Source organism: Symphalangus syndactylus, chromosome 7, assembly GCF_028878055.3.
Source record: "Symphalangus syndactylus isolate Jambi chromosome 7, NHGRI_mSymSyn1-v2.1_pri, whole genome shotgun sequence".
NCBI classification, from domain to species: domain Eukaryota; kingdom Metazoa; phylum Chordata; class Mammalia; order Primates; family Hylobatidae; genus Symphalangus; species Symphalangus syndactylus.
Window position 1 is genome coordinate 71,427,580 of NC_072429.2, and position 15,835 is coordinate 71,443,414.

Genomic DNA, 15,835 nt, shown 5'->3' on the forward strand with positions numbered 1-15,835 from the left:
TACACCTGAGCCGTGTAGTTTCTATGTACATGTCACTTATTCATCTCCAAATTCTCCAACCAAATTGAAAATCTCAGAACATAATGAAAGACCTAGGCCCTCCTTCGGATTGCATTGTTTTTTTGGAGCCATCCCTGCCCCTGCTCCCAGGTACTCTGGCTGCTCTGCAGGCCTACTGCAAGCTGTCAGGCTTATATTGCCCTTCATCTGCCTTCTGGGGATCCTCATTTCTCTCCCAGGTTGTGTTCCTTATTACCTGGACCCTCTTGCTTGGTTTACGCTCCTGTTTAGATAGAGCACCTCCTCCTGTACCTTCACAGAAAATGCACAGAGAATGGAAAACTCATATCTTGCATGTCTGAAAATATCCTTATTCTGCCTCACATTTGAATAATAATTTTATGGGATGTAGAATTTTAGTTTGGAAAACATATTCTTTTGAATTTTAAAGACATTGCTCTGTTGTCTCCTAGTTTCAAATGTTGCTTTACGTAAATATTCTGATACAATTGTAATTACTGATTATTTGCACATGACCCACTTTTCTCTCTGGAATATTTTAGATTCTTGGGTATCTGATAATCTGGAATTTCATGGTAAGATGCCTTGGTGTGAACCTTTTTTTCTTTTTCTTTTTTTTTTTTTTGAGATAAGTTCTTGCTCTGTCACCTAGGCTGGAGTGCAGTGATGTAATCACGGCTCACTGCAGTCTTGACCTCTTGGGCTCAAGTGATTCTCCTGCCTTAGCCTCCCAAGTAGCTGGGACCACAAGCACGCACCACCACACACAGCTAATTTTTTAAACTTTTGGTCCGTTCCAAGATGACGAAATAGGAACAGTTCTGGTCTGCAGCTCCCAGCGTGACTGACGCAGAAGACGGGTGATTTCTGCATTTCCAACTGAGGTACCTGGTTCATTTCATTGGGACTGGTTGGACAGTGGATGCAGCCCATGGCGGGTGAGCCGAAGCAGCGTGGGGCATCACCTCACCCGGGAAGTGCAAGGGGTTGGGGAATTTACCTTTCCTAGCCAAGGGAAGCCGTGACAGACTGTACCTGGAAAATCAGGACACTGCCGCCCAACTACTGGGCTTTTCCAACGGTCTTAGCAAACAGCACACCAGGAGATTATATCCCACACCTGGCTCAGTGGGTCCCACATCCACGGAGCCTTGCATACTGCTAGCACAGCAGTCCCAGATCGGACTGTGAGGTGGCAACCTGGCTGGGAGAGGGGTGTCTGCCATTGCTGAGGCTTGAGTAAGTAAACAAAGTGGCTGGGAAGTTCCAACTGGGTGGAGCCCACCACAGCTCACCAAGGCCTGCCTGCCTCTGTAGACTCCACCACTGGGGGCAGGGCATAGCTGAACAAAAGGCAGCAGAAACCTCTGCAGTCTGTTTTTTGTTTTTTTTTTTTTTTTTTGAGACAGTCTCGCTCTGTTGTCCAGGCTGGATGCAGTGGCGCAATCTCAGCTCACTTGTCAGCTCCGCCTCGTGAGTTCATGCCATTCTGCTGCCTCAGCCTCCCGAGTAGCTGGGACTACAGGCACCTGCCACCACACCCGGCTAATTTTTTGTATTTTTAGTAGAGACAGGGTTTCACCATGTTAGCCAGGATGGTTTTGATCTCCTGACCTCATGATCTGCCCACCTCGGCCTAAACCTCTGCAGTCTTAAACATCTTTGTCTGACAGCTCTGAAGGGAGCAGTGGTTCTCCCAACACGGTGTTTGAGCTCTGAGAACTGGACAGACTGCCTCCTCAAATGGGTCCCTGACCCCCTTATAGCCTAACTGGGAGACACCTCCCAGTAGAGGCCAACTGACACCTCATACAGGTGGGTACCTCTCTGGGACGAAGCTTCCAGAGGAAGGATCAGGCAGCAATGTTTGCTGTTCTGCAATATTTGCTGTTCTGCAGCCTCTGCTGGTAATACCCAGGCAAACAGGGTCTGGATTGGACCTCCAGCAAACTCTAACAGACCTGCAGCTGAGGGACCTGACAGTTAGAAGGAAAACTAACAAACGGAAAGGAATAGCATCAACATCAACAAAAAAGACATCCACACCAAAGCCCCATCTGTAGGTCACCATCATCAAAGACCAAAGGTAGATAAAACCACAAAGATGGGGAGAAACCAGAGCAGAAAAGCTGAAAATTCGAAAAACCAGAGCGCCTCTTCTCCTCCAAAGGATCGCAGCTCCTCGCCAGCAACGGAACAAAGCTGGATGGAGAATGACTTCGACAAGTTGACAGAAGTAGGCTTCAGAAGTTTGGTAATAACAAACTTATCTGAGCTAAAGGAGGATGTTTGAACCCATCGCAAGAAAGCTAAAAACCTTGAAGAAAGATTAGACGAATGGCAAACTAGAATGAATGGTGTAGAGAAGACCTTAAATGACCTGATGGAGCTGAAAACCATGGCACAAAACTGTGATGCATGCACAAGCTTCAGTAGCCGATTTGATCAAGTGGAAGAAAGGGTATCAGTGATTAAAGATTAAACTAATGAAATAAAGTGAGAAGAGAAGTTTAGAGAAAAAAAGAGTAAAAAGCAATGAACAAAGCCTCCAAGAAATATGGGACTATGTGAAAAGACCAAACTTACGTTTGATTGGTGTACCTGAAAGTGACAAGGAGAATGGAACCAAGTTGGAAAACACTCTTCAGGATATTATCCAGGAAAACTTCCCCAACCTAGAAAGGCAAGCCAACATTCAAATTTGGAATTACAGAGAACACCAAAAGATATTCCTTGAGAAGAGCAACCCCCAGACACATAATTGTCAGATTCACCAAGGTTGAAATGAAGCAAAAATGTTAAGGGCAGCCAGAGAGAAAGGTAGGGTTACCCACAAAGGGAAGCCCATCAGACTAACAGCGGATCTCTCGGCAGAAACTCTACAAGCCAGAAGAGAGTGGGGGCCAATATTCAACATTCTTAAAGAGAAGAATTTTCAACCCAGAATTTCATATCCAGCCAAACTAAGCTTCATAAGTGAAGGACAAATAAAATCCTTTGCAGACAAGCAAATGCTGAGAGATTTTGTCACCACCAGGCCTGTCTTACAAGACCTCCTGAAGGAAGCATTAAACGTGGGAAGAAACAACCAGTACCAGCCACTGCAAAAACATGCCAAATTGTAAAAACCGTCGATGCTAGGAAGAAACTGCATCAACTAATGGGCAAAATAACCAGCTAACATCATAATGACAGGATCAGATTCACACATGACAATACTAACCTTAAATGTAAATGGGCTAAATGCCCCAATTAAAAGACATAGACTGGCAAATTGGATAAAGAGTCAAGAGCCATCAGGGTGCTGTATTCAGGAGACACATCTCATGTGCAGAGACACACATAGGCTCAAAATAAAGGGATGGAGGAAGATCTACCAAGCAAACAGAAAGGCAAAAAAAGCAGGGGTCGCAATCCTAGTCTCTGATGAAACAGACTTTAAACCAACAAAGATCAAAAGAGACAAGGCCATTACATAATGGTAAAGGGATCAATTCAACAAGAAGAGTTAACTATCCTAAATATATATGCACCCAATACAGGAGCACCCAGATTCATAAAGCAAGTTCTCAGAGACCTACAAAGAGACTTAGACTCCCACACAGTAATAATGAGAGACGTTAACACCCCACTGTCAATATTAGACAGATCAATGAGACAGAAGGTTAACAAGGATATCCAGGACTTGAACTCAGCTCTACAACAAGAAGACCTAATAGACATCTACAGAACTATCCACCCCAAATCAACAGAATATACATTCTTCTCGGCACCACATTGGACTTATTCCAAAACTGACCACATAGTTGGAAGTAAAGCACTCCTCAGCAAATGTAAAAGAACAGAAATCACAACAAACTGTCTCTCAGACCACAGTGCAATCAAACTAGAACTCAGGATTAAGAAACTCACTGAAAACTGCTCAACTACATGGAAACTGAACAACCTGCTCCTGAATGACTACTGGGTAAATAACTAAATGAAGGTAGAAATAAAGATATTCTTTGAAACCAATGAGAACAAAGACAAAACATACCAGAATCTCTGGGACACATTTAAAGTAGTGTGTAGAGGGAAATTTATAGCACTAAATGCCCACAAGAGAAAGCAGGAAAGATCTAAAATTGACACCCTAACATCACAATTTAAAGAATTAGAGAAGCAAGAGCAAACAAATTCAAAAGCCAGAAGGCAAGAAATAACTAAGATCAGAGCAGAACTGAAGGAGATAGAGACACAAAAAACCCTTAAAAAAAATCAATGAATCCAGGAGCTGGTTTTTTGAAAAAAACAAAATTGATAGACCACTAGCAAGACTAATAAAGAAGAAAAGAGAGAAGAATCAAAAAGATGCAATAAAAATGATAAAGGGGATATCACCACTGATCCCACAGAACTACAAACTACCATCAGAAAATACTATAAACACCTCTGTGCAAATGAACTAGAAAATCTAGAAGAAATGGATAAATTCCTGGACACATACACCCTCCCAAGACTAAACCAGGAAGAAGTTGAATCCCTGAATAGACCAATAAGAGGCTCTGAAATTGAGGCAATAATTAATAGCCTACCAACCAAAAAAAGTCCACGACCAGATGGATTCACAGCCAAATTCTACCAGAGGTACAAAGATGAGCTGGTACCATTCCTTCTGAAACTATTCCAATCAATAGAAAAAGAGGGAATCTTCCCTAACTCATTTTATGGGGCCAGCATCATCCTGATACCAAAGCTGAGCAGAGACACAACAAAAAAAGAGAATTTTAGACCAATATCCCTGATGAACATCCATGCAAAAATCCTCAATAAAATACCAGCAAACCAAATCCAGCAGCACATCTAAAAGTTTATCCACCACGATCAAGTCAGCTTCATCCCTGGGATGCAAGGCTGATTCAACATATGCAAATCAATAGACATAATCTATCACATAAACAGAGCCAAAGACAAAAACCACTTGATTATCTCAATAGATGCAGAAAAGGCCTTTGACAAAATTCAACAGTGCTTCATGCTAAAAACTCTCAATAAGCTAGATATTGATGGAATGTATCTCAAAATAATAAGAGCTATTTATGACAAATCCACAACCAATATCATACTGAATGGGCAAAAACTGGAAGCATTCCCTTTGAAAACTGGCCCAAGACAGGGATGCCCTCTCTCACCACTCCTATTCAACATAGTGTTGGAAGTTCTGGCCAGGGCAATCAAGTAAGAGAAAGAAATAAAGGGTATTCAATTAGGAAAAGAAGAAGTCAAGTTGTCCCCGTTTGCAGATGACATGATTGTATATTTAGAAAACCCCATCATCTCAGCCCAAAATCTCCTTAAGCTGATGAGCAACTTCAGCAAAGTCTCAGGATACAAGATCAATGTGCAAAAATCACAAGCATCCCTATACACCAATAACAGACAAACAGCCAAGTCATGAGTGAACTCCCATTCACAATTGCTACAAAGAAAATAAAATACTTAGGAATCCAACTTCCAACTTCCAAGGGATGTGAAGGACCTCTTAAGGGGAACCTCAAATCACTGCTCAATGAAATAAAAGAGGACACAAACAAATGGAAGAACATTCCATGCTCATGGATAGGAAGAATCAGTATCATGAAAATGGCTATACTGCCCAAGGTAATTTATAGATTCAATGCCATCCCCATCAAGCTACTAATGGCTTTCTTCACAGAATTGGAAAAAAAACTACTTTAAAGTTCATATGGAACCAAAAAAAAAGCCCATATTGCCAAGACAATCCTAAGCCAAAAGAACAAAGCTGGAGGCATCATGCTACCTGACTTCAAACTATACTACAAAGCTACAGTAACCAAAACAGTGTGGTACAGATGCCAAAACAGAGATGCAGACCAATGGAACAGAACAGAGGCCTAAGAAATAGTACCACACATCTACAACCATCTGATCTTTGACAAACCTGACAAAAAGAAGCAATGGGGAAAGGATTCCCTATTTAATAAATGGTGCTGGGAAAACTGGCTAGCCCTACGTAGAAAGCTCAAACTGGATCCCTGCCTTACACCGTATATAAAAATTAATTCAAGATGGATTAAAGAATTAAATGTTAGATCTAAAACCATAAAAACCCTAGAAGAAAACCTAGGCAATACCATTCAGGACATAGGCATGGGCAAGGACTTCATGACTAAAACACCAAAAGCAATGGCAACAAAAGCCAGAATAGACAAATGGGATCTAATTAAACTAAAGAGCTTCTGCACAGCATAAGAAACTACCATCAGAGTGAACAGGCAACCTACAGAATGGGAGAAAATTTTTTCATCTACCCATCTGACAAAGGGCTAATATCTAGAATCTACAAAGAACTTAAACAAATTTACAAAAAAAATCCAAACAGCCCCATCAAAAAGTGGGCAAAGGATATGAACAGACACTTCTCAAAGGAAGACATTTATGCAGCCAACAGACACAGGAAAAAATGGTCATCATCACTGGCCATCAGAGAAATGCAAATCAAAACCACAATGAGATACCATCTCACACCAGTTAGAATGGCAATCATTATAAAGTCAGGAAACAACAGGTGCTGGAGAGTATGTGGAGAAATAGGAACACTTTTACACTGTTGGTGGGCCTGTAAACTAGTTCAACCATTGTGGAAGACAGTGTGGCGATTCCTCAAGGATCTAAAGCTAGAAATACCATTTGATGCAGTGATCCCATTACTGGGTATATACCCAAAGGATTACAAATCATGCTGCTATAAAGACACATGCACACGTATGTTTATTGCGGCACTATTCACAATAGCAAAGACTTGGAACCAACCCAAATGTCCATCAATGATAGACTGGATTAAGAAAATGTGGCACATATACACCATGGAATACTATGCAGCCATAAAAAATGATGAGTTCATGTCCTTTGTAGAGACATGGATGAAGCTGGAAACCATCATTCTGAGCAAACTATCCCAAGGACAGAAAACCAAACACCACATGTTCTCACTCATAGGTGGGAATTGAACAATGAGAACACTTGGACCCAGGTCGGGGAACATCACACACTGGGGCCTGTCATGGAGTGGGGGGAGGGAGGAGGGATAGCATTAGGAGAAATACCTAATGTAAATGACAAGTTAATGGGTGCAGCAAACCAGCATGGCACATGTATACGTATGTAACAAACCTGCACATTGTGCACATGTACCCTAGAACTTAAAGTATAATAAAAAGAAAAAAAAAAAAAAAACTTGTAGAGACAGAGGCCTCACCATGTTGCCCAGGCTGGTCTCAAATTCCTGGGCTTAAGTGATCCACCCACGTTGGCCTCCCAATGTGCTGGGATTATAGGCGTGAGCCACCGTACTGGGTCAGCCTTTCTTTTTAACTAAGGAGCCTGGCACTCATAGACTTTGACGTGTTCCCGTTATTCAGGTGTTGCATCTCTTTGACTGATTCTCAAATGTCCTTATATTTTATGTCCTAATTTCTGTCTCTTTAATTTGTTTGTTTACTTTCTGGGGAAAATGGCATTAAGCTTTATGTTATAAATTTTCATAATATTTATATATGACTATTAAACTTTTTAATCTTCAAGAGCTTTAAATGTTCCTTTTTTTGAGCATCCTGTCCTTATTCCATGATTTATCATTTAATCTGTTCTGTTCCTGGTAGCGATCAGTGATTTATTTCCTCTGAGTTTTGTTATATTGCTTGTTTGTTCATGTTTAATTTTGGTTGCTCTTGTTAGTGGTTTTTCTCAAATGTCTGGTTGTCCTGTGTTGTCCATTTATATTTATGGGTAAGAACAAAAAAGTTGATTGAAACCAGACGAGGTAGTTCATGTCTATAATCCTAGTGACTCGGGAGGCTGAGGTGGGAGGATCACTTGAGTCCAGGAGTTTGAGACCAACCTGGACAACATAGCAAGTTACCATCTCTAAATAAATAAGTAATACTTAAAAAAATTAAAAAGCTGATTCAAGTTCTGTGAGCAATGATGGGACATGTCAAATGTTATGAACTGCATGGTTGTGTCCCCACAAAATTCATATGTTCAAACCTTTATCTCAAATATGATGGAACTTGGAGTTGGAGATGGGCCTTTGGGAGGTAACTAAGTCATGAGGATAGAGCCCTGATGATAAAATTAGTGCCCTTATAAGAAGGGACATGAAAAAGCTTTCCCCACTTGCTCTCCTCTTTCTCTGTCCTGTCCCATCTCTGTCTCTTCTCTCTCTTTCTCCTTCTCTCCCTCTGTCTCTCTGCCTGCTATGTGAAGACAGCAAGAAGGCATCCATCTCCAAACCAAGGAGAGGGCCCTCGCCGGACATCAGATCTACTGGTACCTTCATCTTGGACTTTCCAGCCTCCAGAGCTGTGAGAAATAAATGTTTGTTTTTTAAACCACCCAAACTATGTTATTTTTTTTTTCATATAGCAGCCTGAACAAAGACATCCAGGTAGCGATATGCCTGTAGTGATTAGACAGAGACATGGCTCTTTCATTAGGGGATCCTCAACTGTCAACACCTATTGTCATTTCTCTTGTATAATCCACTTCCTCAGAGAGGAATCCAACAAACCTGTGTAGGGATGAGAGTGGCAGTGAGGGAGTTGAGGGAGGGGCTTATCTATCTCTGCTTGCAATATTCTCAGAGCACATGGAAAAGGGAACCAGGGGATCACCAGTCAGAACAGAGACTTTCATTCAGGCTTCATTCTCAGTCTCTGTGACTTGTGTTTCCAATCCAAACTCCTCCATAGACTGAACCTTCTGTCAGGCTGTTGACCTGCAGCATGGGGGAGGGAATCTAAGGCTCTGACTTCTTAGACCAACCATCAGCCATTCATTCCATTGAAGGAAATACCTGGAACCTTCAGTTCCAGAGCCTTTCCAGAGTGCTAGAAATTACCTTGCTTACTCAAATTCACCCGTAGATCTAGGTGTTGGCTTTGTCCTCCGATTTTAACAGCCATCTTATTTTCTGGTCCTGAAATGTGGCTATCTCTTCTGCGTTTTCTCTCCCGACCTCCTCATTATATATGGGCTTTGTTGTTTTGGTGGGGGAGGGGCTTTGAAAATCCCTTAACTGTAATTTTATTGGGAATTGGGACACAAATATATGTGTCCAACCTGCCATGTTTAACCGGAAAAAAGAATGTTCTGCTTAGGATCTTTTAATAAAGCTTCTGATCCTTGTGCCTTTAAAAGTCTGTATGTTGCTTTCACACTTTATTAGTGATGGCTGCTATCAAATGTTAGTTTCACATTCATTTTCCCTCAGAGCTTGGAGGCTTTCTTCTGTTAGATGTTAAGCATGCACTGATGCTGATGAGAAGAGTGCTGTCTTCATGGGGACTCCTGTTCCTTTACAGGTAATCTGTTGTTCTCTCTCTGGAAGGTTTTATGGTCTTTTGTTTATCCTTCATTTTCAATTTCACAAATTTGTCTCTAGGGCTGAGAGTCCTTTTCATTCATCCTTTGGTGCTTGGTGGGACTGCCTCACCAAGAATGGCTCTCATCTCTGATTCCAGCTTCTTCTGTACCCGTGTTAAAGGATATGGCCCCTTTATTCTGGTTCATCTATCAGTAGGTTATCATTTGCTTTCAATCTTCAAAAAAATTATTCAAAATCTGTGGGCTGATTCTGCCCACCTCACTTCTCATCTGCTGTGGACTTACTCTCTTCTGTGAATCGTGTCTCTTCAGTGGGATCTGAGGAAGGAGAGAGGGTAAACGTGTGTCTGTCTGTCACCCTGACCTAGAGTGTGACCTTCTCCCTCACGGTGCTCTTTGTCTGATTGCTTGGACCTCAGAAGGCCCAGGTCTTTGTTTTCTAAGCCAACCTGTGGTTGTTTGTATGAACCTTCACTAGAATATTCTTAGAGGGCAGGAACCAGTTTTATTAACATCATTTTTGTGCATATCTAGAAAAGATAGCTAACTGAAATTTTTATGACAGATGATAACCAAACACTTTAAATTATTGCTGTTGCGGTTTATGCTTAATTGTAACATTCTCGAATAAAAATCAAAGCAAAACTCTAAAAAGAATACTGTGATTATAGTTCACCTTATTCCTTTTTCTATTCTTTTTTTCCTTCACTTGTTTTTCACTTTTCTCTTCAAAAATGGCCATTATCCCTTGCTTCTTTTCCCTTCTTTCCTGGTGGCTGTATTTATTTTTGTTCAAATTCTTTTCCACAAGCACTTTTGAAAATCAGTCTATTAAGGGATTCTAGAGTTCGTAAATCTTTTTAGAGTGCCTGGGGATAGGGCCCTAAGACTAACGTACTTATTAAAAAAGAGTGCCAAGAGGTCTTATATACTTTGATTTTTAACTTTGAAAATAAAAACTTTCGGTTTTTCATTCATCACTTGGACTACATGTTTCAGTTCTGAACTATTTCCCTTGGGCTTTGCTAAAATTAATAACAAGCTTTTCAAAACTTATTCAACAGTTAACTCCTCTAGCCCATAAAATTTTCTCAAGAATAGAAATAACAAAAATTTAACTTCAATAAGAAAGCAATTACTGGTCATCCACCAAAAATTAAATGCATAAGGTGAAAAATTTATTTTATACAACTCAATTATGTTAAATGTTATAACACATATCAGAACTATAAATTCACCATTGCTTTATTTCTATTAGTAGTCGTTGTACCTATACCTATCAATTCTGAAGGATTTTTTGTTTTATTTCTGGTGAAATTTTATCATTCTCTGACTAGTCCAGAAAATTTGGGTTATTTTCTAGTCAAACAAATATAGAGCTTTTATGAATGTGATCAAAAAGTTTATTTACTAGTATAAAAATTTTAAGTAACAGGCCAGGCGCAGTGGCTCACGCTTGTAATCCCAGCACTTTGGGAGGCCGAGGCGGGTGGATCACGAGGTCAGGAGATCGAGACCACCCTGGCTAACATGGTGAAACTCCATCTCTACTAAAAAAAAATACAGAAAATTAGCCGGGCATGATGGCGGGTGCCTGTAGTCCCAGCTACTTGGGAGGCTGAGGCAGAAGAATGGCGTGAACCCGGGAGGCAGAGCTTGCAGTGAGCCGAGATCGGGCCACTGCACTGGGCGAGAGAGCGAGACTCTGTCTCAAAAAAAAAAAAAAAAAACTTTTAAGTAACATTGGAAATTACCCAGACGTAGCTTCAAAAATCTAGCTTTATAAATGTTAGAAACAGTATGAAAATGTTAATACTGACTTAAAGTTGCTAGCCTTGATGAGACTCACATGTTTTATTATTAATTTCTGAAGAATTTAATTTTCCACAAAAACAACTTTGACAATTAAATGAAAATACAGTCAGAAATATTGTTACTCTCGGTGTTATTAATTATTGGGTAAATTTCCATCCCTATTGCTGTTATGAATCTGTCATTACATTTTAAGGACCAAGAAATATGTATTTTAGTAAATCATTTGTTAGTGAATATTATTCAATTGAAACCAAAGAAATCTCATGTAGTTTACATCTCAAGACTCAATTCTCTAAACTAAATATCTTGAATTTAAAATTTACTTCAAAAATGAAAGGGGCTTAGCTTTTCCAGCACAGTGTTTGGCAAAGTCAGGCTTTTCATGGAGTCCCGGATGAGGAGTCCAAATTTGGCTCTGTGGCTGACTGCAGAATGACTTGTCATCCCAGGTCCTTAAACATGCCATTTTGCCTCTAGGTCATTGATTTTCCAATCATAAAATAAGGAGACTAACATTTCCTTGTGTATGTGTGAGATCATAGCACCTACAATGACGTCTATGCCTTCCATAACCGACACACCATCCACCCCAAACATTAGAAAATGCATGCGGCAGGAAAAAAATAGTGAGCTTACATCAACTAAACTTGAAGTTGGACTCTGAAAGATTATTTTAGTCAGCTTCAGGCTTTAAGCCTTGGAAATAATCTTAGATGCAAATGGTGGTAGAATTTTTGGAATGAAAGCAATTGTTTCATTCACTGGTGCCAACATTTCTCTTCATGAAAATTATAACATTTAAAAGAACTCCCATTGACCTAGAATGAGCATTTGATCCTTTCACTTAAGCGAAAAAAAATTTCTTCTTCAAAAAATGTTTTTAGTATAGCTGTTGGTTTTTCGTTACAGAATGCTTACTAAAATTTTAAATAATTTGCCTTGTGGAAAAATTATTTGTGATAATTTGCTTGAAATTATTTCAGAATTTATGGAATATTAAATATATGGAAATATATGTGTAGAATGTGCATACCTGTATACATTTTTTAAAGTGAGAAACTTTTAAAAGATTATAAAATAGAAAGACTGCAAGATTCAAAACATAGATCCCCTTAAATGACACTTCCATCAGCAATAATTGGACTGAGTTACAGTAATTTTACTTTAGCAAACAGACATGTATTCTGTGTCTCACGGGCCACCTGCTGAATGAGAGGACTCCAGTTGAAAGGTCAAGAACATAAAACCACAGGAGCTTTTTGAGTGGGTCTTCAGCTTAGTTAAAATAAAAATAAAGGACCTGTACTGGCCCCTAAATTTTCTTTCTCTACTTCAGAGTGTGGCAATGATGTGTTTGGGGACTTTGGCCAAAATTGAAGGTTTAGGAAACATTGAACGTGACTTGAGAATATTTAGCATGTTTACAAATGCATTTGGAAATATTTATATCATCATCTATATAAAAATAAAACTGTGAACAGCTGGACAAGAACACTGGTCTACTCGCCGAACTTTTTTCCAAGTTCCTTGACATCGAGGATTACCAATTGCTTGCCAATGGAGAGTCTGATTTCTGAAACGATATTTCGAAAATGTTAGTTACACTAAAAGCATACCAAAGAAAAGTCTAATTTACAGAATTAAAACTCGGAGTTAAATATGATCACAGCCTTAGCAATATAGTGAGACCCCGTCTCTACTATATATATATATATTTTTTTTTTTTTTTTTTTTTTTTTTTTTTTTTTCTTTTTCTAGTTAGCCAGACATGGTGGCACACGCCTATGGTCTTGGGAGGCTGGGGTAGGAGGATTGCTTGAGCCCAGGAGTTGGAGGCTGCAGTGAGCCATGATCTCACCGCTGCACTTCAGCCTAGGTGACAGAGTGAAACCCTGTCTCAAAAAAAAAAAAAAATTATTTGTAATGTACTTGAAAACTCTGTTATCTCCTTCCTTCCTTCCTCTTTTTTTTTTTTTTTTTTTTTTTTTGAGACCGGGTCTCCCTCTGCCGCTTAGGCTGCAGTGCAGTGGTGCAATCATGGCACACTGCAGCCTCGAACTCTTGGGCTCAAGCGGTCCTCCCACCCCAGCATCCAAGGTGGTTGGGTCCACAGGTGCATGCCACCACGTCTAATTTTTATAAAGAAAAATTATTTGTAGAGATGGAGTTTAACTGTGTTGCCAAGCTGGTCTCAAACTCCTGGGTGCAAGGGATCCCCCTGTCTCAGCCTCCTGGCTCATGCTGGGATTAGAAACATGACCCACTGCACCCAGTTCCCCAATTTTTTTTTTTAATGATCACAGACAGTTTCCCTTGTTTAGTTTCTGTCAAAGCAAGTTTTAATTCATTGCTACTTTAGGATACCCTCATGTTGACAGAGTAACTTGGGGTTACTATATTTGCTTTTCCCGTTCTATCTGAGCACAAGTGCTGCATAAAGGAAAATGGCTGACTGTTCTACGTGTATTTAAACTGGGAGGTCTGAACTAAATGATCTCTTTTAATGCTTTCCAACTCTTTGATTTCATAATGAAAAAACAATGAGAGAGCTGAAAAGAGCAAAGCCAGATTATTAAAATTATTATTTTTAAAGTCACTGCTACCTCAGCCAGGGTTTAAATACTATATGGGTACAAATTAAATTATAAATTCATTTAAAATCAAAACGTGGATGAGGTATTCAATAAAATACTATGTAAATATTTTCTATTTGATATAAATTCCTTACCCACTTTATTGTTCATATGGTGTGCTCAATGGAGGCCATGAGGCACTAGTGACTAATAAACATAAATTGAAGTTATTAAATATGAAAACATTCTACAGGAATAATTGACTGGAAAGGCCCATATTTTACCTTTTAATCTGTATTTCTACCAGTTCCATCTGACATACTGAAAACCACAATCTATGTGTGACCTAAATTAGTCTTTGCCCAATAGTTGCCCAGCATGAAGTTGACTCTTCTTTTAGTTTTGTATAGTGTTATCAAATTTAAACACTAAAATAAGTGCAGAACTGGGATACAGGTGCATGACTGTAAAATGTTTTTGGAGTCAATTATTTCAGGGAAATCTACAGATTTATATAAGATTATTATACTGCAAAGATGACCCCGCCACTGTCTCAGTCAGGGTTTTATGAAGAAGCCCCACTGAGCAACAGTTCTGAAACTTCACCGTGAGTATGAATTACCTGGGCAGGGGTCCCCAAACTATGACCCCGTAGAGACCAAAGCCAACCTACCCCTTCTTTGTGTCTGGACTGTGAGTTAAGAATAATTTTTATGTTTTAAAGTGTTAAAATCAAAACAATAATGATATTTTGTGACACATGAAAATTATATGAAATTCAAATTTTAGGGTCCATAAATAAAGTTTTGTTAGAACAAATCCAAGGTTTGCATAGTGTCTGTGACTGTTTTCCTGCTACAAAGTCAGAGTTGAGGAGTTGTCACAGAGACCGCACAGCCTACAAAGCCAAAAATATCTACTCTCTGGTCCTTTACAGAAAAAGTTTTCCGGATCCTGACCTAAGACATTTTAAAAAATCCACCTCCAAAGTGCAATTCAGTTAGTCGGAAATGAGGTTCAGGAATCTGTACATTTTACATCTCCATCTCACGAGATTCTGATTCTAGTGATCTTCAGAACACCACTTTGGAGTGATGAGGTTTTTGATGATCATTTGGGAATGTGATCTAAACTCCAATATCCTTTTTTTTTTTTTTTTTTCTGGAGACAGAGTCTGGCTCTATCACCCATGCCAGAGTGCAGTGGTGCAATCTCGGATCACTGCAACCTCCGCCTCCTGGGCTCAAGTGATCCTCCCCAGTAGCTGAGACTACAGGCATGTGCCACCATGCCAGGCTAATTTTTTTATTTTTTGTAGACATGGGGTTTTACCATGTTGCCCAGGCTGGTCCCAATTCCTGAGCTCAAGCAATCTACCGGCCTCGGCCTCCCAAAGTGCTGGGATTGCAGGCACGAGCCACCACTCCCAGCCCCCAATATCCAAATGGACCCCATATTCACTGCTGGTGTATAGGGCCTTTGGGTTCCATAGTGGGAACTGGAGCCCTGGACCCTGGCAGTGCCAGAAGGATGGTCCTCCTCACCTAATGTTTTGACTTCCCAGTCATCCCTTGATATGTTACATACTGGTCAGCTGTCCGGGCATGGAGAGGACAGATTTCTCAGAATGAGTGACAAGAAAAGTACTTCAGTTAATTTCCCTCCTTACCCATCGGAGTCCAGGCCATCTCCAGAACAACGAAGGCTCACAGAGTTCATAGCTGGAGGCTGACAATCCACACACACCGTGTATCCCTCTCGGAGATACTGCATCCATCTAGTCAAGGGCCGGTTTTCCAGAGCACAGTGAGGAGTCAAGGACTCTGTCTTAAACTCCATACAGTATCTACAGCAAAAGAAGTAACAATGACACTTGCTGCAATGAGCAGTGGCCTAACGCTGTAGAAAGTCTTAGGAAGCCTGTCACCTCCAAGGGCATTTGGCCGACTGGAGCAGGTAGTGAGTACATCTTCACAAGTTACGTGTCAATCGCCTTTAAGGTTTCTCATTCCCTGAAGCACGGTGAAATACTACTGATA

At 40.2% G+C, this 15,835-nt stretch overlaps 1 protein-coding gene across 1 annotated transcript in view; it reads right to left on the minus strand.

Annotated features, from left to right (window-relative positions):
- Nucleotides 1–9,994: 9,994 nt before the first annotated feature.
- The window catches only part of SBSPON (somatomedin B and thrombospondin type 1 domain containing), a 28,071-nt gene continuing 22,230 nt past the window's right edge, over nt 9,995–15,835 (minus strand). Inside the window, exons 4-5 of the mRNA XM_055286505.2 lie at nt 15,466–15,642; nt 9,995–12,796 (exon numbers count right to left, since the gene is read on the minus strand). Of these exons, the coding sequence (XP_055142480.1) occupies nt 12,679–12,796; nt 15,466–15,642 (295 nt within the window). The 3' untranslated portion in view covers nt 9,995–12,678. The remainder of the gene's footprint in view (nt 12,797–15,465; nt 15,643–15,835) is intronic.